Source organism: Bombina bombina, chromosome 2 (assembly GCF_027579735.1).
Source record: "Bombina bombina isolate aBomBom1 chromosome 2, aBomBom1.pri, whole genome shotgun sequence".
Taxonomy (NCBI): Eukaryota; Metazoa; Chordata; class Amphibia; order Anura; family Bombinatoridae; genus Bombina; species Bombina bombina.
The window spans coordinates 1,287,728,110-1,287,754,514 of NC_069500.1; the positions used below are offsets into that span (position 1 = coordinate 1,287,728,110).

The 26,405-nt window shown below is 40.7% G+C and overlaps 1 protein-coding gene across 1 annotated transcript in view; it reads left to right on the forward strand.

Moving 5' to 3' along the window:
• The window catches only part of LOC128650281 (uncharacterized), a 150,010-nt gene that overhangs the window by 13,023 nt on the left and 110,582 nt on the right, over positions 1-26,405 (forward strand). Inside the window, exon 2 of the mRNA XM_053704105.1 lies at positions 4,480-4,629. Coding sequence (XP_053560080.1) covers positions 4,480-4,629 — 150 coding nt within the window. The remainder of the gene's footprint in view (positions 1-4,479; positions 4,630-26,405) is intronic.

Sequence of the window (26,405 nt, forward strand, 5' to 3'; positions counted from 1 at the left end):
TTCAAAGGCTAAATGTTTTATTTTCTATCTTCACTAATTGAACCAAATGTTTTCCTTTTGTCTTCATTTGTCTAAAACAGAAGTGAGGGGGGCAGGGGTTGTAGTGAGATCCATTTATATCAAATTAGATATTAGCTTAAATGTAATATTACATTCTGGGATACATCTGTAGTTTATTCAATGTTATTTCACAGGTACCCTGACACTTTCTTATCCCTTTAAGTTCTACTGGCACCACAATTCCTAAGTATTTGGAAGGCTGGACCTTTGTTTTTAATTGTTGAAGTATAATTTTATTTGTTTGGCGTGATATGTGTGTCTTTGTTTAGTGTGATATGTATGTGTGTGTGTGTTGTATGTGTGTGTGGTGTATGTGTATGTGTGTGTGTGGTGTATGTGTGTGGTGTATGTGTGTGTGGTGTGTGTGTGTGTGTGTGTGTGTGTGTGTGTGGTGTATGTGTGTGGTGTATGTGGTGTATGTGTGTGTGGTGTATGTGTGTGTGTGTGGTGTATGTGTGTGTATGTGCAGAGATAGGCACAAACCAAGGCTGTTGCAGACATTTTCCAAAGTACAGACCTTAGTGAAGGAAACCAATGTACAATTCAAATTAAAAACGTTAAAAAAACACTCTCTTTACCGAGAGGGTAGTGGATGTATGGTGGAATAGCCATCCAGCAGAAGTGGTAGAGAAGGGCAGTATATGAAAAGTTCTGCCCTGTATTGTGCTTCATTACAGACACCAACTAACTAGTCAGGGCAGTTTCTTTATAATCCCTCCCTCACTTGATATCCCCAACTGCAGCATACCAATGCTCCATACAGCATGGGCAGCATTTTTCATGTACTGCCCATCAGCATGAGAAATAAAATATGTATCTGTGGTGAAGCAGGACTTAATTTCATCTGTGTACAAGCAGGGCAGAATTGTTACCAGCTCTCCTAGATCTATTCCCTACAGAAAGCCTTTTTTTAACCCTTCACTTTCCCCTGGGTGGTCTCAGCATGCAGACCCCCTTGCTGCTAACACATTCACTGTGGTCCCAGTACAAACAGAACAGCATCTTCTTTAAACTGGCAGCTCTGACTTCCATCATTCCGCAAAACAGACAGTGGACACTGCAAGGGCCAGTCATGGACACCAGTGTCCGTGTACGGACACCTTACCTATCCCTGTGTATGTGTGGTGTGTGTGTATGTGTGTGTGTTGTATGTGTGTGTGGTATATGTGTGTTGTATGTGTGGTGTATGTGTGGTGTATGTGTGTGGTGTGTGTGCACTATAATTAGGGTTGCCACCTGTCCCTTAAAATACAGAACACTTATAAGTTACACATGCTGCAGGGTGTGCAGGGAAGAATATGAATAGTGCTGTCCAGAAACACAATACATGTTCCTCCCTGCACACCCTGCAGCATGTGTAACTCATAAGTGTCCAGGAAAACATGGCTGAGGTGGCAACCCTAACTATAATCGATGTTTCATGTGACAGATGTAGTATACATGGACATATTATGTGATTATTCTTGTGTTTGTGGGTGCAGCAGCAGTTAATCACAATATTTAATAGTAGTCTAGCAGGTATTAGGTTCAGCAAGGGTGGGGGTGGCAAACATTAGGATTGTAGATATTTGAAGTAGGATTCTGTGGTGTATTGGAAGTGGATACAGTTATATAGGCTGAGAAAAGTGCTGTGGTGGTTGGGTTTGGGGAAAGAGTAGTTGAAATGTTGGATAGTGGGGGTTGGGCTGAATGTATGATAACATAAGGGTGTCTTCCAGGGCAGGTTTAGATTTGATATTGGGTTGGATTTGTATGAATGCCTTAGCATTCCCAGATACTGCAGATGTTTCTACAACCCACGTGGGAGCTGCATGCATGTAAACCTAGAGTTAAATGGGCATTAAATACAAATTGTAAGATGCATGGCTATGTCCCTTTAGGTTTGCAATGAATAATGAAGCTTCATTTGTCAGGTGAGTATTTTGTTTACACTGACTTCGCTGTCCCCAGAGTAAAAGGATACTTGCTAACAAATCACAAACTAATACATATACAGTATATAGGATATCAACTTGAATTGTTGATTGAACATGTACAGTTAACAAAAGATTTGGGCACTCTTTCCTTAAAGTGGTTTAGCACTGATTCACCTTAGGTAGCTAATAAGAATTTATTAAACAGGTATTTAAGTAACCAGGTACACACATGTGCACGTGCACACACAATATTATCCACACCTAAAATACCCAGTATGCCCACTGCTATTGGAAATATCCTATCATGATGATGTAAAATCTGACAATAATTAAAGAGAAAAGGTGAGGTAAGGGGAAGCACTAGTATAACACAGTTAAAGGGATATGACATTCAAAACGTTCCTTTCATGATTCAGATAGAGCATGTGATTTTAAACAACTTTCTAATTTACTTCTATTATAATTTTTTTCTTTGTCCTCTTGGTAGCCGGCCATTTCTGGAGCACTATATGGCAGCAGTTTTGCAAGAATGTTATCCATTTGCAAGCACTATTTTCTGCCATGTAGTTTTCCAGATGCCTACCTAGGTATCTCATCAACACAGAAAACCATGTAGACTAAGCAAATTTTATAATAGAAATAAATAGGAAACATTTTTTTTTTTTTAAATGGATGCTCTGTCTGAATGACAAAAGAAAATGTTTGGGTTTCATATACCTTTAAAGGGACAGTCAACACCAGAATTTTTGTTGTTTAAAAAGAAAGATCATCCCTTTATTACCCATTCCCCAGTTTTGCATAATCAACACAGTTATATTAATACACGTTTTACCTCTGTTATTACCTTGTATCTAAGCTTCTGCTGACTGTCCCCTTATTTCAGTTCTTTTGACAGGCCTGCATTTTAGCCAATCAGTGCTCACTCCTAGGTCACTTAACGTGCGTGAGCTCAATGTTATCTATATGAAACACATGAACTAATGCCCTCTAGTGGTCAAAATGCATTCAGATTAGAGGCAGTCTTCAAGGACTAAGAAATTAGCATATGAACCTCCTAATTTTAGCTTTCAACTAAGAATACCAAGAGAACAAAGAAAAATTGGTGATACAAATAAATTGTTGTAAATTACATGTCCCATTTAAATCATGAAAGATTTTTTTGGACTTGACTGTTCCTTTAACTCAAGCCTCCCTGTGAGAATGTGGAACAAGCACAATGTTTAGATGTATTATACTGCAGAAGAAAGCAATGTAACTAATTAATGTATAATGCAATGACAAACAAATTTGGTGAGCTAATAACAAGAGGCATATATATGCAGCCACCTATCAGCAGCTAGCTCCCAGTAGGATTTTGCTGCTCTTGAGAATACCTAGGTATGCTTTTCAACAAACAATACCCAGAGATAAAAGAAAATCTGATAGTAGAATTACATTGGAAAGTTGTTTAAATTGTATGCTCTGAGGCCCATCCGTATGGAGCTTGAAGGGCCGTGTTTCTGGCGAGTCTTCAGACTTGCCAGAAACAGCAGTTATGAAGCAGCGGTCTAAAGACCGCTGCTCCATAACCCTGTCCGCCTGCTCTGATGAGGCGGACAGGATCGCCACAATTCAACCCGAGTCAGCAGGGGGCGGCGTTGCACCAGCAGCTCTTGTGAGCTGCTGGTGCAATGCTGAATACGGAGAGCGTATTGCTCTCTGCATTTGGCGAGGTCTTGCGGACCTGATCCGCACTGTTGGATCAGGTCGCAAGACCTTTCATAATTCGGCCTCTCTATCTGAATCATGAAAGGTTAATTTTGACTTTAATAATACTTTAATTGTATCTTCCTTAAAGTGAATGTAAACGTTCACGAATGAGTGCACGGTTTTTAAAAATCCTACGGTTTTGTTAAAATACTTACCTTTCATTCTTGCAAGCTGGACCAGAGAGATTCCCCCCGCCCACTGCTTGTCTCTTCTCACGTCAGCAATGACAAATCCGGCTTCCTCCAATCATGGCTTCCCCCCAGAGCAAACATTGCCTGAGGCCACGCTGTGATTGGAGGAAGCTGGATTCTTAATTGCTGACATATTAAGAGACATGCGGCGAGTGGGGGGTATCTCTACTCCGGCTTGCAAGAAGAAAAGGTAAGTATTTTAACAAAACCGGTGAAATGTAAACTTTCATGAATGAAAGTGCCCCTGTTTTTAATAGGATTTTTAAAAAACGGGCACTCATTCATGAAAGTTTACATTCACTTTAATCTAAAGTGACACAAAGCTCAAAACTGAACTTTCAAGAATCAGATGAAAAATGCAAAACCTAGGTATGCTCAGGAGCAGCAATGCATTACTGGGAACTATATAAGAAAGACTTATCTAATCATTATTAAAGCCTATGAAGATTTTTGTTGATAAATAATTGGATAAATTCAAAAGGATTAAGGTCGACCTCATAGTTATATTACAATTCTTTTTGTATGTTTATGTCCCTTTAACATTATTTTTTTATTTCTTTCAGAAATTGACTTCAAGATCCACAAGCTGAACTTACTGTATAAAATTCTTCAGGAAAAAGCAGAATCATTTCCCATTGAACTGCAGAGCATAGGAACACAACTATCTGAGTTACAGGAAAGCAGAATTAGGATTGCCATTTTATCACACAACGGTTTGTGTTTCTTCTGAACAACAATTTAAATTAACATGAATCCAAAGATATTAAGCTGTTAGTGATATTATGCATATGTAGCATGTGTTACCCTGGAGGTGCTTAAAGGGGCAGTCTACACCTTAGTCATCTTAAAGGGACATTAAACCCACATTTTTTTCTTTCATTATTCAGATAGAGAATACAATTTTGAACAACATTCCAATTTACTTCTATTATCTAATTTCCTTCATTCTTTAGATATGGGTGAGCCAATCACACAAGGCATCTATGTGCAGCCACCAATCAGCAGCTCCTAAGCCTATCTAGATAGGCTTTTCAGCAAAGAATATCAAGAGAAAGAAGCAAATTAGATAATAAAAGTAAATTAGAAAGTTGTTTAAAATTGCATGTCCTTTCTAAACCATGAAAGAAAAAAATTGGGTTTAATGTCCCTTTAACCCCTTAGTGACCAGACCACTTTTCAATTTGTTGACCATCTGGGACCAAGGCTATTTTTGCATTTCTGCGATGTTTGTATTTAACTGTAATTTTCCTCTTACTCATTTACTGTACCCACACATATTATATACTGTTTTTCTCGCCATTAAATGGACTTTCTAAAGATACCATTTTTTTCATCATATCTTATAATTTACTATAAAAAAAATATAAAATATGAGGAAAAAATGAAAAAAAATGCACTTTTTCTAACTTTGAGCCCCAAAATCTCTTACACATCTACAACCACCATAAAATACCAATGCTAAACAGTTTCTAAATTTTGTCCTGAGTTTATAAATACCCAATGTTTACATGTTCTTTGCTTTTTTTGCAAGTTATAGGGCAATAAGTACAAGTAGCACTTTGCTATTTCAAAACCATGTTTTTTCAAAATTGGCGATAGTTACATTGTAACACCAATATCTGTCATGAATCCCTGAATAACCCTTCAAATGTATATATTTTTTAAAAGAAGACAACCTAAGGTATTAAACTTGGGGTATTTTGACTTTTTTCATGCAACCATTTTACCACCAATCTATGCCAAAGTTTGGGGGGGAAAAAAAAATAATTAGATTTTTTGACAAAATAGCAATTTAAGAATACATTTACTGATAATATTAAGGGTTACTGCCAAATAACACCCTCATATGTCTTCAGCAGCATCTCCTGGGTACAGTGATACCACCCATGTATAGGTGTGTCGGGTTCTCGGGGGGCTAAAAGCTCTTATTTTTAGGGAGCGCATTCCAGTTTTTCAACTTGGAATTTTCACATCGGTCATCATGCACCCATGTCCTATTTGGGACATTTCTGAAGCTGGTCAATGGAATTTACCCCCATCAAACCATATATTTTTGAAAAGTAGACACCCTAGGGTATTTCAAATGCTTGTATTTTAACACTTTCCATGCACTAATTCAACCACCAGTCTTTGTCAAACTTTTGGGTAGTCATTATTTTGTGTTATTTTTCACACACATTGTACTTTAGGCATGGATTCTCAGTTCCTGTTATGTGTTACTGCCAAAAAAAACCTCAATATGTGTTCAACAACATCTCCTGAGTACAGTGATACCACCCATGTATAGGTGTGTCGGGTTCTCTGGGGGCTAAAAGGCCTTAATTTTAGGAAGCGCATTCCAGTTTTTCAACTTGGAATTTTCACATCGGTCATCATGCACCCATGTCCTATTTGGGACATTTCTGAAGCTGGCCAATGGAATTTACCCCCATCAAACCATATATTTTTGAAAAGTAGACACCCTAGGGTATTTCAAATGCTGGTATTTTAACACTTTCCATGCACTAATTCAACCACCAGTCTTTGTCAAACTTTTGGGTAGTCATTTTTTTTGTGTTATTTTTCACACACATTGTATTTTAGGCATGGATTCTCAGTTCCTGTTATGTGTTACTGCCAAAAAGCACCTCAATATGTGTTCAACAACATCTCCTGAGTACAGCGATACCACCTATGTATAGGTGTGTTGGGTTCTCTGGGGGCTAGAAGGCCTTATTTTTAGGAAGCGCATTCCAGTTTTTCAACTTGGAATTTTCACATCGGTCATCATGCACCCATGTCCTATTTGGGACATTTCTGAAGCTGGTCAATGGAATTTACCCCCATCAAACCATATATTTTTGAAAAGTAGACACCCTAGGGTATTTCAAATGCTTGTATTTTAACACTTTCCATGCACTAATTCAACCACCAGTCTTTGTCAAACTTTTGGGTAGTCATTATTTTGTGTTATTTTTCACACACATTGTACTTTAGGCATGGATTCTCAGTTCCTGTTATGTGTTACTGCCAAAAAAACCCTCAATATGTGTTCAACAACATCTCCTGAGTACAGTGATACCACCCATGTATAGGTGTGTCGGGTTCTCTGGGGGCTAAAAGGCCTTAATTTTAGGAAGCGCATTCCAGTTTTTCAACTTGGAATTTTCACATCGGTCATCATGCACACATGTCCTATTTGGGACATTTCTGAAGCTGGTCAATGGAATTTACCCCCATCAAACCATATATTTTTGAAAAGTAGACACCCTAGGGTATTTCAAATGCTTGTATTTTAACACTTTCCATGCACTAATTCAACCACCAGTCTTTGTCAAACTTTTGGGTAGTCATTATTTTGTGTTATTTTTCACACACATTGTACTTTAGGCATGGATTCTCAGTTCCTGTTATGTGTTACTGCCAAAAAAAACCTCAATATGTGTTCAACAACATCTCCTGAGTACAGTGATACCACCCATGTATAGGTGTGTCGGGTTCTCTGGGGGCTAAAAGGCCTTAATTTTAGGAAGCGCATTCCAGTTTTTCAACTTGGAATTTTCACATCGGTCATCATGCACCCATGTCCTATTTGGGACATTTCTGAAGCTGGTCAATGGAATTTACCCCCATCAAACCATATATTTTTGAAAAGTAGACACCCTAGGGTATTTCAAATGCTTGTATTTTAACACTTTCCATGCACTAATTCAACCACCAGTCTTTGTCAAACTTTTGGGTAGTCATTATTTTGTGTTATTTTTCACACACATTGTACTTTAGGCATGGATTCTCAGTTCCTGTTATGTGTTACTGCCAAAAAAAACCTCAATATGTGTTCAACAACATCTCCTGAGTACAGTGATACCACCCATGTATAGGTGTGTCGGGTTCTCTGGGGGCTAAAAGGCCTTAATTTTAGGAAGCGCATTCCAGTTTTTCAACTTGGAATTTTCACATCGGTCATCATGCACCCATGTCCTATTTGGGACATTTCTGAAGCTGGTCAATGGAATTTACCCCCATCAAACCATATATTTTTGAAAAGTAGACACCCTAGGGTATTTCAAATGCTTGTATTTTAACACTTTCCATGCACTAATTCAACCACCAGTCTTTGTCAAACTTTTGGGTAGTCATTATTTTGTGTTATTTTTCACACACATTGTACTTTAGGCATGGATTCTCAGTTCCTGTTATGTGTTACTGCCAAAAAAAACCTCAATATGTGTTCAACAACATCTCCTGAGTACAGTGATACCACCCATGTATAGGTGTGTCGGGTTCTCTGGGGGCTAAAAGGCCTTAATTTTAGGAAGCGCATTCCAGTTTTTCAACTTGGAATTTTCACATCGGTCATCATGCACCCATGTCCTATTTGGGACATTTCTGAAGCTGGTCAATGGAATTTACCCCCATCAAACCATATATTTTTGAAAAGTAGACACCCTAGGGTATTTCAAATGCTTGTATTTTAACACTTTCCATGCACTAATTCAACCACCAGTCTTTGTCAAACTTTTGGGTAGTCATTATTTTGTGTTATTTTTCACACACATTGTATTTTAGGCATGGATTCTCAGTTCCTGTTATGTGTTACTGCCAAAAAAAACCTCAATATGTGTTCAACAACATCTCCTGAGTACAGTGATACCACCCATGTATAGGTGTGTCGGGTTCTCTGGGGGCTAAAAGGCCTTAATTTTAGGAAGCGCATTCCAGTTTTTCAACTTGGAATTTTCACATCGGTCATCATGCACCCATGTCCTATTTGGGACATTTCTGAAGCTGGTCAATGGAATTTACCCCCATCAAACCATATATTTTTGAAAAGTAGACACCCTAGGGTATTTCAAATGCTTGTATTTTAACACTTTCCATGCACTAATTCAACCACCAGTCTTTGTCAAACTTTTGGGTAGTCATTATTTTGTGTTATTTTTCACACACATTGTACTTTAGGCATGGATTCTCAGTTCCTGTTATGTGTTACTGCCAAAAAAAACCTCAATATGTGTTCAACAACATCTCCTGAGTACAGTGATACCACCCATGTATAGGTGTGTCGGGTTCTCTGGGGGCTAAAAGGCCTTAATTTTAGGAAGCGCATTCCAGTTTTTCAACTTGGAATTTTCACATCGGTCATCATGCACCCATGTCCTATTTGGGACATTTCTGAAGCTGGTCAATGGAATTTACCCCCATCAAACCATATATTTTTGAAAAGTAGACACCCTAGGGTATTTCAAATGCTTGTATTTTAACACTTTCCATGCACTAATTCAACCACCAGTCTTTGTCAAACTTTTGGGTAGTCATTATTTTGTGTTATTTTTCACACACATTGTATTTTAGGCATGGATTCTCAGTTCCTGTTATGTGTTACTGCCAAAAAAAACCTCAATATGTGTTCAACAACATCTCCTGAGTACAGTGATACCACCCATGTATAGGTGTGTCGGGTTCTCTGGGGGCTAAAAGGCCTTAATTTTAGGAAGCGCATTCCAGTTTTTCAACTTGGAATTTTCACATCGGTCATCATGCACCCATGTCCTATTTGGGACATTTCTGAAGCTGGTCAATGGAATTTACCCCCATCAAACCATATATTTTTGAAAAGTAGACACCCTAGGGTATTTCAAATGCTTGTATTTTAACACTTTCCATGCACTAATTCAACCACCAGTCTTTGTCAAACTTTTGGGTAGTCATTATTTTGTGTTATTTTTCACACACATTGTACTTTAGGCATGGATTCTCAGTTCCTGTTATGTGTTACTGCCAAAAAAAACCTCAATATGTGTTCAACAACATCTCCTGAGTACAGTGATACCACCCATGTATAGGTGTGTCGGGTTCTCTGGGGGCTAAAAGGCCTTAATTTTAGGAAGCGCATTCCAGTTTTTCAACTTGGAATTTTCACATCGGTCATCATGCACCCATGTCCTATTTGGGACATTTCTGAAGCTGGTCAATGGAATTTACCCCCATCAAACCATATATTTTTGAAAAGTAGACACCCTAGGGTATTTCAAATGCTTGTATTTTAACACTTTCCATGCACTAATTCAACCACCAGTCTTTGTCAAACTTTTGGGTAGTCATTATTTTGTGTTATTTTTCACACACATTGTACTTTAGGCATGGATTCTCAGTTCCTGTTATGTGTTACTGCCAAAAAAAACCTCAATATGTGTTCAACAACATCTCCTGAGTACAGTGATACCACCCATGTATAGGTGTGTCGGGTTCTCTGGGGGCTAAAAGGCCTTAATTTTAGGAAGCGCATTCCAGTTTTTCAACTTGGAATTTTCACATCGGTCATCATGCACCCATGTCCTATTTGGGACATTTCTGAAGCTGGTCAATGGAATTTACCCCCATCAAACCATATATTTTTGAAAAGTAGACACCCTAGGGTATTTCAAATGCTTGTATTTTAACACTTTCCATGCACTAATTCAACCACCAGTCTTTGTCAAACTTTTGGGTAGTCATTATTTTGTGTTATTTTTCACACACATTGTACTTTAGGCATGGATTCTCAGTTCCTGTTATGTGTTACTGCCAAAAAAAACCTCAATATGTGTTCAACAACATCTCCTGAGTATAGTGATACCACCCATGTATAGGTGTGTCGGGTTCTCTGGGGGCTAAAAGGCCTTAATTTTAGGAAGCGCATTCCAGTTTTTCAACTTGGAATTTTCACATCGGTCATCATGCACCCATGTCCTATTTGGGACATTTCTGAAGCTGGTCAATGGAATTTACCCCCATCAAACCATATATTTTTGAAAAGTAGACACCCTAGGGTATTTCAAATGCTTGTATTTTAACACTTTCCATGCACTAATTCAACCACCAGTCTTTGTCAAACTTTTGGGTAGTCATTATTTTGTGTTATTTTTCACACACATTGTATTTTAGGCATGGATTCTCAGTTCCTGTTATGTGTTACTGCCAAAAAAAACCTCAATATGTGTTCAACAACATCTCCTGAGTACAGTGATACCACCCATGTATAGGTGTGTCGGGTTCTCTGGGGGCTAAAAGGCCTTAATTTTAGGAAGCGCATTCCAGTTTTTCAACTTGGAATTTTCACATCGGTCATCATGCACCCATGTCCTATTTGGGACATTTCTGAAGCTGGTCAATGGAATTTACCCCCATCAAACCATATATTTTTGAAAAGTAGACACCCTAGGGTATTTCAAATGCTTGTATTTTAACACTTTCCATGCACTAATTCAACCACCAGTCTTTGTCAAACTTTTGGGTAGTCATTATTTTGTGTTATTTTTCACACACATTGTACTTTAGGCATGGATTCTCAGTTCCTGTTATGTGTTACTGCCAAAAAAAACCTCAATATGTGTTCAACAACATCTCCTGAGTACAGTGATACCACCCATGTATAGGTGTGTTGGGTTCTCTGGGGGCTAGAAGGCCTTATTTTTAGGAAGCGCATTCCAGTTTTTCAACTTGGAATTTTCACATCGGTCATCATGCACCCATGTCCTATTTGGGACATTTCTGAAGCCGGTCAATGAAATTTACCCCCATAAAACCATATATTTTTGAGAAGTAGACACCCTAGGGTATTTGAAATGCTGGTATTTTCACACTTTCCATGAACTTATTTAACCACCAGTCTTTGTCAAACTTTTGGGTAGTCATTTTTTTGTGTTATTTTTCACACACATTGTACTTTAGGCATGGATTCTCAGTTCCTGTTATGTGTTTACTGCCAAAAAACACCTCAATATGTGTTCAACAACATCTCCTGAGTACAGTGATACCACCCATGTATAGGTGTGTTGGGTTCTCTGGGGGCTAGAAGGCCTTATTTTTAGGAAGCGCATTCCAGTTTTTCAACTTGGAATTTTCACATCGGTCATCATGCACCCATGTCCTATTTGGGACATTTCTGAAGCCGGTCAATGAAATTTACCCCCATAAAACCATATATTTTTGAGAAGTAGACACCCTAGGGTATTTGAAATGCTGGTATTTTCACACTTTCCATGAACTTATTTAACCACCAGTCTTTGTCAAACTTTTGGGTAGTCATTTTTTTGTGTTATTTTTCACACACATTGTACTTTAGGCATGGATTCTCAGTTCCTGTTATGTGTTTACTGCCAAAAAACACCTCAATATGTGTTCAACAACATCTCCTGAGTACAGTGATACCACCCATGTATAGGTGTGTTGGGTTCTCTGGGGGCTAGAAGGCCTTATTTTTAGGAAGCGCATTCCATTTTTTACACTTCCCATTTTCACATCCCATGCACCCATGTTCTATTTAAGACATTTCTGAAGCCGGCCAATGTAATTTACCCCCATAAAACCATATATTTTTGAAAAGTAGACATCCTAGGGTATTTCAAATGCAGGTGTTTTAACACTTTCCATACACTAATTCAACCACTAGTCTTTGTCAAACTATTGGGCATTCATTTCTTTGTGTTATTTTTCACATACATTGTACTTTAGACATGGATTCACAGCTCCTGTTATGTGTTACTACCAAAGAAGACACCAATATGTGGTCACCAACATCTCCTGAGTTCAGTGATACCACCTATGCATAGGTTTGGTGGCTTGTTTGGGCGGTGCAATGCCAAATGTCTGACATGTGTTTGTGATTTTTTTTCACATTTAACATATTTTCTTTGCCTATCGTCTTTTTTTGGGGGTCTTTTAACATACCCCAATTTATTTGTTTTCCATAAATGTGATTATATTTAAAAAGTTGACCCCCCAAGGTATTATACATGGAGTGGTTTGATGACTTTGATGCAACCGTTTTAGCCCAAAAAATTGGAGAAAGTATATGGTGGTAATTTTTCAATTTTCATTGTTACAGACACATTGCTTTTTTACTATGATTTAGGAGAGACTGTTGTAAGTTATTGCAAAAGAATACTTTAGGTTGTTTTCTGCAAGGCACCCTGAGTACACCTATGCCCCCCATGCATAGGTTTGCCAGGATTTTGGGAAGGTTATGTTACATGATTTTAGTTATTAAAAATGAGAGTATTTCTTCTGATAGGCCTATCTTTAGTTTGGGGCCTATCACATACCCCACTTTTATTTATTGCATTCAAAGTGTATATTTTTTAAATGTTGACACCCCAAGGTATTGTATATGGTGTGCTTTGATGCCTTTGAAGCAACCGTTTTAGCCCAAAAAATTGGAGAAAGTATATGGTGGTAATTTTTCAATTTTCATTTTTACAGACACATTGCTTTTTGACTATGATTTAGGAGAGATTGTTGTAAGTTATTGCAAAAGAATACTTCAGGTTGTTTTCTGCAAGGCACCCTGAGTACACCTATGCCCCCCATGCATAGGTTTGCCAGGATTTTGGGAAGGTTATGTTACAATTTTATGACTTGTGATTTTAGTTATTAAAAATGAGAGTATTTCTTCTGATAGGCCTATCTTTAGTTTGGGGCCTATCACATACCCCACTTTTATTTATTACATTCAAAGTGTATATTTTTTAAATGTTGACACCCCAAGGTATTGTATATGGTGTGCTTTGATGCCTTTGAAGCAACCGTTTTAGCCCAAAAAATTGGAGAAAGTATATGGTGGTAATTTTTCAATTTTCATTTTTACAGACACATTGCTTTTTGACTATGATTTAGGAGAGATTGTTGTAAGTTATTGCAAAATAATACTTCAGGTTGTTTTCTGCAAGGCACCCTGAGTACACCTATGACCCCCATGCATAGGTTTGCCAGGATTTTGGGAAGGTTATGTTACAATTTTATGACTTGTGATTTTAGTTATTAAAAATGAGAGTATTTCTTCTGATAGGCCTATCTTTAGTTTGGGGCCTATCGCATACCCCACTTTTATTTATTGCATTCAAAGTGTATATTTTTTAAATGTTGACACCCCAAGGTATTGTATATGGTGTGCTTTGATGCCTTTGAAGCAACCGTTTTAGCCCAAAAAATTGGAGAAAGTGTATGGTGGTAATTTTTCAATTTTCATTTTTACAGACACATTGCTTTTTGACTATAATTTAGGAGAGACTGTTGTAAGTTATTACAAAAACATACTTCAGGTTGTTTTCTGCAAGGCACCCTGAGAACACCTATGTCCCCCATGCATAGGTTTGACAGGGGTTTTGGTTAAAAAAAAAACAGGCCCAATTTTAGAAAAAAATAGAGTAGTGAAATGTAAAAATCTGGCACAGTAAAAGTAAAAAAAACAAAAAAACATCTAACTATAAACATAACCAAAAAAAATATATATATATGTAACAGCAAATGTATTTATTTTTTTTAAAAATTGACCATTGTATGGTACCGCTTGAAGCAGTCCCCAATGCAGAGTGCAGGCTGTCCAGGGCAATCAGGACAGTAATATATGGTGTCCCTTCTCTTCCCCCTCTTGGTACAGACTCTGCATTTTTTTTTTGGTTTCTGCTTTGTGGCATTAGGGGGGATTTTAAAAATAAAATGGGTAGCCCCAACTCTGCTCTCTCCCATCACCGCCCGGGGAGCAGGTGCATCATGGTACAAAATCCCCGTAATAATCTGGAGCTGAAACTGTAAAAAAGTCTTTTTAACTCTGGGGTTTGCTTTTTTGAACAACAAAAAAGCGTTGTGGGTTGCAATCTGCATTAGGTAAATTGCAACCTTTTTGTACCAGGCCCTTGTCTTCCGCATAATTAGATAGGGCTGCAGCAGCTGATCAGCCAGATCAACCCCACCCATATGCCGGTTATAAGACTTGATGCACACTGGCTTCCTTATGATCTCAGCTCTGCCACGTACAGAAACCGCCACCGTCCTCTCTGTGTGGATGGTGGTAAGAAGGTATACATCCTTCTTGTCTCTGTACTTCAGTGCCAACAGCTCCTCTTGGCGCAGAGCTGAGGTCTCCCCCCTTCGTAGCCGGGTGCGTACAAGCTGTCCTGGGAAACCTGCGCGGTTCTTTTTAATTGTACCGCAAGCTACTGTATCAAAGCAATACAGTAGCTTGAACAAAAGGACACTTGTATAAAAATTGTCTAAGTACAAGTGAAACCCTTTGTTCATTAGGGGTAATATCAGGTCCCAGACAATCTTGCCAGTGGTTCCCATATGTTCTGGGCAACCTGGAGGGTCAAGGTGGCTATCCTTTCCCTCATACACCCGGAAGGCCTGAGTATACCCAGTCTCGCTGTCACAGAGCTTATACACCTTTACCCCATATCTGGAGCGTTTGGAAGGAATATACTGCTTGAATCCCAGCCTTCCCTTATACTTCATTAGGGATTCATCAACGCATATATTCCTTCCAGGTGTATAAGCCTCTGCAAACCTGGCAGAAAAGTGGGTTATCAGGGGGCGGATTTTATACAGCCTGTCAAATTGGGGATGCTCCCTAGGGGGGCACAGGCTGTTGTCGCTGAAGTGCATGAAATGCAGAATCATTTCATACCTCTTCCTCGACATAGTCTGGGAGAAAATGGGGGTAGAGCAGATGGGGCTAGTACTCCAGTAGGAGCGAATGGAGGGTTTCTTTATGATGCCCATCAGCATAGTCAATGCCCAGAATTTTTTGAATTCTGGCACATTGATGGGGGCCCATTGCTGCTTTGCCAAATATGTTCCAGGCTTTGCAGCACGGAACTGATGGGCATATAAATTAGTTTGGGCGACAATGTTCCCCAATATATCATCGCCCAGAAACACTTCCAGAAACTGCTGGGGGCTAAAACCTGCCACATCTATATTTATGCCAGCATTTGCTGTGAAGGGTGGGATATCTGGCCTCTGGAGATGAGGCGTTACCCACTCTTCAGCAGCAATGGCAGCAACACGCCTCCTTCTGGCAGGGGGGCTAGCAGGGGGGCTGGCAGGGGGGCTGGCAGGGGGGCTAGCAGCCACAGATACATCACTATCAGTTGAGACTGCATCTAGTGATGTATCTGAGCACATGGCAGGGTCAAAATTGGGGTCTGAGTCAGAAATAGAGGCATCTGACTCTGACGCAAGGATGGCATACGCCTCCTCAGCACTATATCTTTTCTGTGACATTTTTGTATCACAGAAAACAATTACTAAAAAAAATTAAATTAACTAAATTAATTAACTAAATTAACTAGCAAAAAAGTACAGCTATGCTACTGCCAGTGATTTATAGCGATCACTGGCAAGCTAGAGGTTAATGGCTCTGAAAATTAAATTAAATTAACTAAATTAATTAACTAAATTAACTAGCAAAAAAGTGCACCTTTGCTACTGCCAGTGATATATAGCGATCACTGGCAAGCTAGGGGTTAATGGCTCTGAAAATTAAATTAACTAAATGTTTCTGAAAAGAGCCTTTGGGTTTTTAAAAAATTACAACAACAAAATTAACCCCTAAAAAAATGCACAGACAGCAAAATGCAGCAAAAAAAAAAGTGCACCTTTGCTACTGCCAGTGATATATAGCGATCACTGGCAAGCTAGGGGTTAATGGCTCTGAAAATTAAATTAAATTAACTAAATGTTTCTGAAAAGAGCCTTTGGGTTTTTAAAAAATTACAACAACAAAATTAACCCCTAAAAAAATGCACAGACAGCAAAATGCAGCAAAAAAAAAAGTGCACCTTTGCTACTGCCAGTGATATATAGCGATCACTGGCAAGCTAGGGGTTAATGGCTCTGAAAATTAAATTAAATTAACTAAATGTTTCTGAAAAGAGCCTTTGGGTTTTTAAAAAATTACAACAACAAAATTAACCCCTAAAAAAATGCACAGACAGCAAAATGCAGCAAAAAAAAAAGTGCACCTTTGCTACTGCCAGTGATATATAGCGATCACTGGCAAGCTAGGGGTTAATGGCTCTGAAAATTAAATTAAATTAACTAAATGTTTCTGAAAAGAGCCTTTGGGTTTTTAAAAAATTACAACAACAAAATTAACCCCTAAAAAAATGCACAGACAGCAAAATGCAGCAAAAAAAAAGTGCACCTATGTTACTGCCAGTGATATATAGTGATCACTGGCAAGCTAGGGGTTAATGGCTCTGAAAAGAGCCTTTGGTTCTATATATTTTAACAAATAAAAGAAATAAATCTCTCTCTCTGCTAAATACAGGTCTCTCTCTCTCTCCAACAAAATGGCAAGTGAGGAGAGGGAGGGAGATCCACACTGATCATAGTCAATATTTACAAATATTGACATGATCAGACAAATGGGGTATTTTATTATTATTTTTTTTTTTAGGGTGGGAGGCTCAGATTGGGTGACCCTAGCTTGCCCCTATGATGATGCAGGCTAGGGACACCCCCAGAGGCCCCATGATGCACTGGGCATCGCCATATTGGATGCCTAGTGAAGGGGGAGGGGGGGGGGGCTATTTAGGGCTTTTTTTTTTTATTATTCGTTTTTTTTTTTTTTTTTATTTTTATTTTAATTTATAACTAACTAAGTGCCTCGACCCACCGAGGCACTTAGCAAACAAGCAGAGCATCGGAAGCGTGTCCGATCGCTTCCGATGCTCTGAAACACTGCCGGGCTCCACGTGGAGCGAAACCGGAAGTGATCACTCGTGGGGGAGTGATCAATCCGGTCCCGGCACTCGGGAACAGTATTGCAGGATGCCTAGACCTCAAGGCAAGCCTGCAATACTGTTAGAGCAGCTGGAAGCGATTTCGATCGCTTCCAGTGCTCTGTTAAACCGACGACGTATGCCATACGTCCTCGGTCGTTAAGTGCTTTTTTTTTGAGGACGTATGGCATACGTCGTCGGTCGTTAAGGGGTTAAAGTCTTACCTTAGATTAAGCTGCAAATAGCCTACTGAACCTCTTCTATATCATGCAGCAGGAATGGTGAAAAAGTTATTTTAACATGTATATTGTTTCTGCCCACTTTGAAATGTCTGCCAAACTCCGCCCACTGATGACATCACAATTTGGGCTAGTGAAAATAATTATAGCTACACAAAACTTATTGGAATTAGTGATATCCTTGAGCTACACTAATTTCCTGTCTCTCACCCATGTATTACACATGTAAAGTGTAACTGTCAGGGTTTTTTCCTGCTTTGTTTGCCATGTGCTGCTGGCAGCCATTTTACTCACCTCTCTTGCTGACTTTGGTGCATTCTGGGTGATGCTGCTCATTTCCTGCACTTCCTTTTATGGCCAGATTGGTGTACATCATCCATGTGAGACAGGATGCAGTCTCAGAATTGTGATGTCTTCACTTATTATTTAAAGGGCCTTTGTTCAGTATGCTTTGCCCTTGCGTTGTCTCAGACCTGTTTGTGAGAGCTCCTGTGTATTACCTGGCTGTTTGACATCCCTCCTGGTTCCTGATCCCTGGCTTGTTCCTGACTCTGCTGTTCTCCTTGTTCCTGATTCTGGCTTGTCTGACTACTCGCTTTGGCTCCTGACTCGGCTCGTCTGACTACCAGCTCTGGTTTTGATTCCTGGCTTGTTATTTGACTTGTGGACTTTTTATTATTTTTTGCTATTAATAAAGGTGTGAATATTTTTGCACTTCTCGTCTCAGTCTGATTCCTGGCACCCTGACATTACGCAAGGGCCATGAATCCTGATGGTGCTAATAATCCACATTTACCTGCCATAATTTCCAGGATGGATGAACAGGATCACCGCTTGGATCAATTTGCACTAGCCCTGCAAACCCTGCTGACTCTCATTGCATATTTGGACCAAAGTGTCCCGCAAGTTATGGCTGCTCCTGTTTCCACTGATGCACCTAGTCCTACCAGGAGCATGTCCGGTTCTGCACCTCTACCTCAGTGATATGGAGGCGATCCTAATCAGTGTAGAGGGTTTTTGAACCAGGTGGGCATTTACTTTGAGATGTTACCTCAGGCGTTTCTCTCTGACAGAGCTAAGGTGGGATTTCTCATCTCGTTACTCTCTGACACAGCTCTTGCCTGGGCTAATCCCTTGTGGGAGACTAATAAACCTGTGATTTCAAATTACCCTGAATTTGTGGCCTCCTTTCGAAGGGTATTTGATGTTCCGGCTCGCTCCTCCTCTGCTGCTAAATGACTCATGTCCATTCAGCAAGGTACAAGATCTTTTGCTCAGTATGCGATTGAGTTCCGTACGCTTGCCGCAGAGGTAGGTTGGAACAATGAAGCCCTTGTTGCCGCCTTCTTTCATGGGCTCTCTGATGAGATTAAAGATAAAGTTGCTGCCAGAGATTTACCAGAAGATCTCGAGGCATTGGTGTCTTTTTTTATCCTAATTGACATCAGACTAAGTGAGAGGCCTTCTTTCAAGGAGCGCTTACGGAAGCCTCCTGTACCGTTGTCTCCTACGTGTTCGTTCCCACCCATGCCTCCCTCTCCTCCCATGCCTCCTGGTCCCGAGTCACCAGGTACTGCTGAGCCGATGCAGTTGGGATTCACACATCTCTCTGTGGCGGAGAAGGCCTTTAGGAGGAGGGAGGGGCTCTGCCTCTATTGTGGGTTACAGGGCCACCTTTTGAAGTCTTGTCCTACAAGGCCGAGAAACGCTCACACCTAAGGTCCTGTCGGGGGCAGACCTTAGGTCGTTTATCCTTGTCCACGGAACCGCTAAAGGAGAAACCTTTGGTCACGGTTGTCCTTTCCTGGGTGGACTCCCCCATAGTCACCCAGGCTCTTGTTGACTCCTGTGCTGCGGGCTATTTCATTGACAGTGCTTTTGTATCAAAGCACTCCATTCCTGTTTTGCCTCAGTCCGTTCCGCTTGCTATTGAGGCCATTGATGGCAGCCCGAACTCGTTACTCACAAAACTGCTCCATTGTCCATGGCTGTTGGGGCTCTCTATTTTGAAACCCTCCAGTTGCAGGTGATAAACTCTCCACATTTTCCGGTTGTTCTGGGTTATCCCTGGCTCCAAAAGCACAATCCCAGTCTCGATTGGCGCAGGTCCGAAATTTTGTTGTGGTCTCTGCAATGTATTTTCACTTGTCTTCAGAAACCAGTTAAAGTCTTGTGCACTTCTTCGGTATCTCAATTGCTAGAGGAGTACCGAGAGTTCCTAGACATTTTTGACATGGTGCGTCCCGGTACGTTGCCTCCTCACCGGTCTAACGATTGTGCGATAGACCTGCAACCCGGAGCCATACCTCCTCGGGGCCGGGTTTACCCTCTGTCTGTTGCGGAGAATTGTGCTATGGAGGAGTAAGTTTCCGATGCTCTGTCATGGGGGATCATCCGCAAATCCTGCTTTCCTGCAGGGGCTGGCTTCTTCTTTGTGAAGAAAAAGGGTGGCGAGTTAAGACCATGCATCCATTATAGGGGTCTTAATCGTCTTACCATTAAGAATGCTTACCCTATTCTGCTCATTACGGAACTCTTTGACTGCCTCAAGGGAGCTACGGTCTTTACTAAACTTGATTTGAGAGGAGCGTACAATCTTGTTAGGATGAAGGAGGGCCACGAATGGAAAACAGCAGTTAACACCAGGAGCGGGCATTATGAGTATCTTGTAATGCCCTTTGGCCTATGTAATGCTCCTGCTGTTTTCCAGGAAATTATTAATGATGTCCTACGAGATATGTTACAACAGTGTGTTGTGGTGTACTTAGACGACATCCTCATACACTCACCCACACTTGAGGCTCATCGTTCTGATGCTACACGGGTTCTTCAGAGACTACTTGAGAATGGCCTGTTTTGTAAACTTGAGAAATGTGAGTTCCATCAGACTCAAGTAACCTTCCTAGGTTATGTTATCTCCGTTGCAGGGTTCTCCATGGATCCTGACAAGTTATCTGCAGTTCTGCAGTGACCTCGCCCAGTTGGTCTTTGGTCTATTCAACGTTTTTTGGGGTTCGCCAATTACTATAGAAAGTTTATTAAAAACTTTTCTTCCTTGGTCAAACCTATCACAGACATGACCCATAAAGAGAATGATCCACTCCATTGGTCACCTACTGCCATTAAGGCCTTTGATAGTCTTAAGACTGCCTTTGCTGCCGCACCAGTTCTCTCATCCTAACCCGGTAATGCCTTTCGTTCTTGAGGTTGATGCGTCTGAGACTGGAGTAAGTGCCCTCTTGTCTCAACGTCCTACACCTGATGTTTCCTTGCATCTGTGTGGTTTCTTCTCTAAGAAATTGTCTCCAGCGGAGTGCAATTATGAAATTGGTGACAAGGAATTACTGGCCATAATTTTGGCACTCAAGGAATGGAGGCATCTTCTTGAGGGTACTAGCGTGCCAGTGCTCATTCTTACTGACCATAAGAATTTAACTTATCTATCTGAAGCAAAACGTTTGTCGCCCCGACAGGCCAGATGGGCGTTATTTTTGTCTCGGTTTAATTATGTGGTCTCCTACCTGCCTGGTAGTAAGAATGTTAGGGCTGATGCCCTCTCTCGACAATTTTCGCCTCTGTCCAAGGAGTCTGTACCTACTCCAGTTATACCTCCTAACCATATATTTGCTACCATTCATACTAATTTGACTTCTACCTTGGAGGAGGAGATCCTGGCTGCACAAACCAATGCACCTCCTGAGATACCTAGTGGTAAGTGTTTTGTTCCTGAGAATCTTCGAACTAAACTTTTGCACACTTACCACTATCCTAAAGCCACAGGTCACCCAGGCAAGAACCAAATGATTTGGTCTGTCACTTGACAATTCTGGTGGCCAGGTCTTCGTTCTGATGTTGCTGCACAGAATAAGACTCCTTGACATCTTCCTGTGGGTCAACCTATTGCTAATGGTGAGCATCCTTGGACACATCTTTCCATGGACTTCATTGTCGAGCTCCCTGTTTCCAATGGCAATACTGTTATCCTTATGGTGGTTGACCGTTTTTCTAAAAATGTCACATTGCATTCCCTTGAAGAAGTTGCCTACCGCTCAGGAGTTGGTTCAATTTTTGCCCGTGAGGTCTTCCGTTTACATGGGGTACCCAAGGAGATAGTGTCGGACCGGGGTAGCCGGTGTTCCTTTTGTGCTCAAATGGGGATCCAGCTTTCCTTCTCCTCGGCATATCACCCTCAATCCAATGGGGCTACGGAACGGTCTAATCAAGCACTGGAACAGTTCCTCTGTTGCTATGTCTCAGATCACCACAATAATTGGTCTGAACTGTTACCTTGGGCAGAGTTTGCTCGTAATAGTGCTATTAATGCTTCCTCTAAGTTATCCCCGTTCATGTCGAATTATGGGTTTCAACCATCCTTGTTGCCCGATTCATTCATCTCTCAGGGTATTCCGGCTTTGGAGGAGCATCTCCGGCAACTCCGTTCCGCGTGGGTTCAGATTCAGGATTGCCTTCATCGTTCTATGCAGCGCCAAAAGTTCAAAACTGATCGTAGGCATCTGCCCGTGCCGTCCTAACAGGTTGGTGAGAGAGTTTGGCTGTCCTCCTGCAACTTGAACCTTCATGTGCCTTCCAATAAACTGGCTCCCCGTTATGTTTGTCCTTTTTGAATACTCCGACGGGTCAATCCTGTGGCCTACGCTCTTGACCTTCCTCCTGCAATGCGCATCTCCAATGTTTCTCATGTCTCCCTCTTGAAACCATTGGTTTGTAATCGGTTTACCACTGTGTTGCCTCGTCCCCGTCCTATCTTTGTTGACAACCATGAGGAGTATGAGGTCAGCAGCATTATTGACTCTCGTATGTCCAGGGGCCGCATACAGTATTTGGTTCATTGGAGGGGCTACGGTCCGGAGGAGCGTTCATGGGTTCAATCCTCTGATGTTCATGCTCCCACCCTCCTCCGTGCCTTCCATGCCCGTTTCCCCAATAAGCCTTTTGTCCTCCTGCGGGGGAGGGGTCATTGAGGGGAGGGTACTGTCAGGGTTTTTTCCTGCTTTGTTTGCCATGTGCTGCTCGCAGCCATTTTACTCACCTCTCTTGCTGACTTTGGTGCATTCTGGGTGATGCTGCTCATTTCCTGCACTTCCTTTTATGGCCAGACTGGTGTACATCATCCATGTGAACAGGATGCAGTCTCAGAATTGTGATGTCATCACTTATTATTTAGTTGAAATAATCTTTATTGTACAACATATATAAAAGAAGAAAAGAATGCAACACATCTCTTACAATTTCCATTAAAGACTTCCCTTCCCCCTCTCTTATGAAAAGAGTCCATTATTTAAGAGTTTATCATATTAGTTCTGGGTGAACAAACCAAGTCTAAAGGATGAACCGTCTCTTTCACTACGCCGTGTATTTTAACTCTTCGGGTTTGGAAATTGATCTCGGTCTGTGTGTATAGCACCCTGTCCTTGATACTGATTGAGAGTAGAGGATATGATATTGAAGCTGTAGAAAAAGTTCAAACTTCCTTGTTTTCCTCTCTTTCTCTAATTTTGTTGTTGCATTTTCTTAAAACAAATAACTAATTTCCCCACTCCATCTTACCTCTCCTCTCCCCATACCATAACATTAAACCGTATATAATCAACATTAACCAATAAAACTCTCCCGTCCCTCCCCCGCCCTTAAACTTAATTTCAAACAAAAACTTGCCTGTCTTCATTCTGCACCTGCCGCCGATCCAGGAAGAGAGCCCCGTCAAGTTTAAACCTGTAAACGTCTTTTAATGTCTCCCTTCGTCTCTCGTCCCCCGTGTATTTCCTAGGTCTCGACTGTCTATGTAAATATATACCCTTTTTTTGTGTAAGACTTAGTGGCCACTCAATATCCAATAGTTCCAAACCTTAAGAAACTGCTCATGGTTAGCCTGTATGAATGATGTCGACTCAGATAGCTTATATGTGATCTTAATTTTTTCCATTACCTCCCCCCATGATGGTGTCCGCGTTTTCCAATAGCGAGCTACACTTATCCTGGAGGCTGTGCATAGGGTACGTATGAATGTATTGGTTGCTGAGTTGAATGGTTTCACTCGCTCGTTTAATAGAGCCTGAGTTAGTGTTAAAGTAATATCTTCAGAGAGCACCTCACTCAATAGTCTAGATAGATTGGTCCATATTTGCTGTATCTGTGGGCATTCCCACCACATATGAATATATGTTCCCACTTCCTTGCACCCCCTATAACATTCCCTACTCCTGTTTTGGCTGTAGCGAGAAGTAATAACTGGGGTTAGATACCACCTAAAAACTGTTTTTATACAGTTTTCCTTAAAATCAGCACTGACCATACCCTTTCCTTGTCCTGAAATATCTCTTCCCACTCTTCTTTTGTGTATATAATGTTAGTGTCTCGTTCCCATCTGTCCATCAAAAGAGACTTTGTAGTAGCTTTAGCCGTTTGTAGAATGAGATAGACAGTGGAAATTAGTTTTTTGTGTCTAGATTCAGTACTACAGAGTTTTTCAATTGTAGTCATGCTTGTCCTCCAAGTATGAGGTAACACCTTAGTGACAGCTGACGCCACTTGCAAGTACAAAAACCATTGCAATTTATCTGGTAGTATTTTTTCCTGTATCTGTTGGTATGTAGCTATTTTACCCCCATGGAGGAAATCCGCTACTCTATATAGCCCCTTATTCTCCCATTTTCCTATCTGTCTATGATAGTCTTGACACAGTAGGGTCCTAATCGGTCTTATTAGAGAGTCCGATGGCATCAGCTTCAGATTAGTAACTAGGGAATGCCACAATGCCATCATTTCTACTATTGGATTTGGGGCTTTTGTCAGTTTCTGTTTGTGTTTCGTATGATCCCATAAAATATTGTCTGAATGGTTGTACCCAGCCATCAGAGTTTCCATTTTAATCCATACCATTGTGTTATTTTTTTGGCTCAACAATGTAGTTTGCGCCAGTCTTGCTGAGTAATAATAATTAGTCAAATTTGGGTTTACAACCCCCCCCAATTGTCTGTGTTGCATTAATATCTGTGAGGGTATCCTAACCTTCTTATTCCCTCTCAAAAATCCAACTAAATCTGTCCGAAGTTTGGTTAGCTCCGGTAAGGGGATCTTAATCGGTAAAGCTCTGAAAAGGTATAGTAATCTTGGGAGAATATTCATTTTAATCGCCGTCAGTCGGCCGTACCACGAAAAGCCACCTCCCCTCCAATTTGTAATCTCCTTTCTAATTGCCTTGTATAAAGGGATATAATTCAATTTATAGAGTTGTGTATGATCATTTGAGATGTGAACTCCTAGATATTTAATTGCCTCTTTGGCCCATATAAAAGAGAAGTTAGTTTCAATTAGTTTTTTAGTGTGGGTTGGAAGGGCTATAGGTAATGCCTCACATTTGTCTTGATTGATCCTGTATCCTGAGATACATGAGTAATCTTGTATAATTTGGTATAAGTGGGGTAGGGATATCATAGGCTTAGTCAGTGTGAGGAGGACGTCATCTGCAAATAGAGAGATTTTGAATTCTTCTCCCCCTATTGAGACCCCATGAATTTCTGGGGCAAGGCGGATCCTAGCCGCTAGAGGCTCTATGCATATTGCAAATAGGAGTGGCGATAAAGGGCATCCCTGTCGTGTACCGTTTCTAATGTCTATTCTTTTGGATTGATAGCCTGCTGCTCTTATGTGTGCTGTAGGGTATGAGTATATGCTTTTTATTGCTTGGATGAATGGTCCCTCAAATCCCATCTTGGCCATGACTTCCAGCATAAAATCCCAGTCTATTCTATCGAACGCCTTCTCCGCGTCCAACGAGAGGACCAGAGAAGGCGTCCGCGTCTTGCTTAGGTAGTCGACCAGGGAAATCGTGCGCCTAGTGTTGTCTGGGGCCTCTCTATCTAAAATGAACCCTACCTGGTCCGGATGGATCAGGGTGGGTAAATGTGTCTTAAGTCTGTTTGCCAGGATTTTGGTAAATATCTTTATGTCTTGGTTGATCAAGGAAATGGGTCTATAGCTCTGGCATAATTTTGGGTTCCGTCCCGGTTTGGGAATTACGATTATCTTAGCTTGTAATATTTCCTTCGGGATCTCCATTCCTTGTAATATGTCATTACAAAATTTAACTATATGTGGAGTGAGACTTGATTTAAAGAGCTTGTAATATTCCCCCGGGAATCCATCCGGACCAGCCGCCTTTCCTGGTTTGAGTTTCTTAATAGCTAACAGGACCTCCCTAGCCGACACCTCCCTGTTTAGCATATCCCTAACTGTACTATCTATTGGTGTGAGTTTAGCGTCATTCAGGAATGTATGTAGCAGTTGTCTATATTGGTCATTCTGGACTGTCTTTTTCCCGTCATAGAGGTGGGCATAGTAGTTGGCAAATACATCGGCTATCTCCTGTAGGTTTGAAGTGCATGTACCATCCTCCCTCTGTATAAGTGGTATGGAGAAAGATTTGGTTTTCTCTCTAAGCTTATGTGCCAAATATTTGTCTGGTTTGTTGGAATAAAGGAAATAGTGTGCTTTCAATTTATGAGCTGCTCTAAGAGATGCCCTATTCAAGATCGTAGACAATTCTAGTATCTTGGTCTGCAGTTCTTGAAATGTTGTGGCTGATAAATGTTGTTGGTGTAGTCTAGTAAGTGCATCTATCTGAGTCTGTAAGGAGTCTATCTGGTTTCTGTTAGCTTTGGATAGGATTGCTTTTTCTTTGATAAGTAACCCCCTGAGATAAGG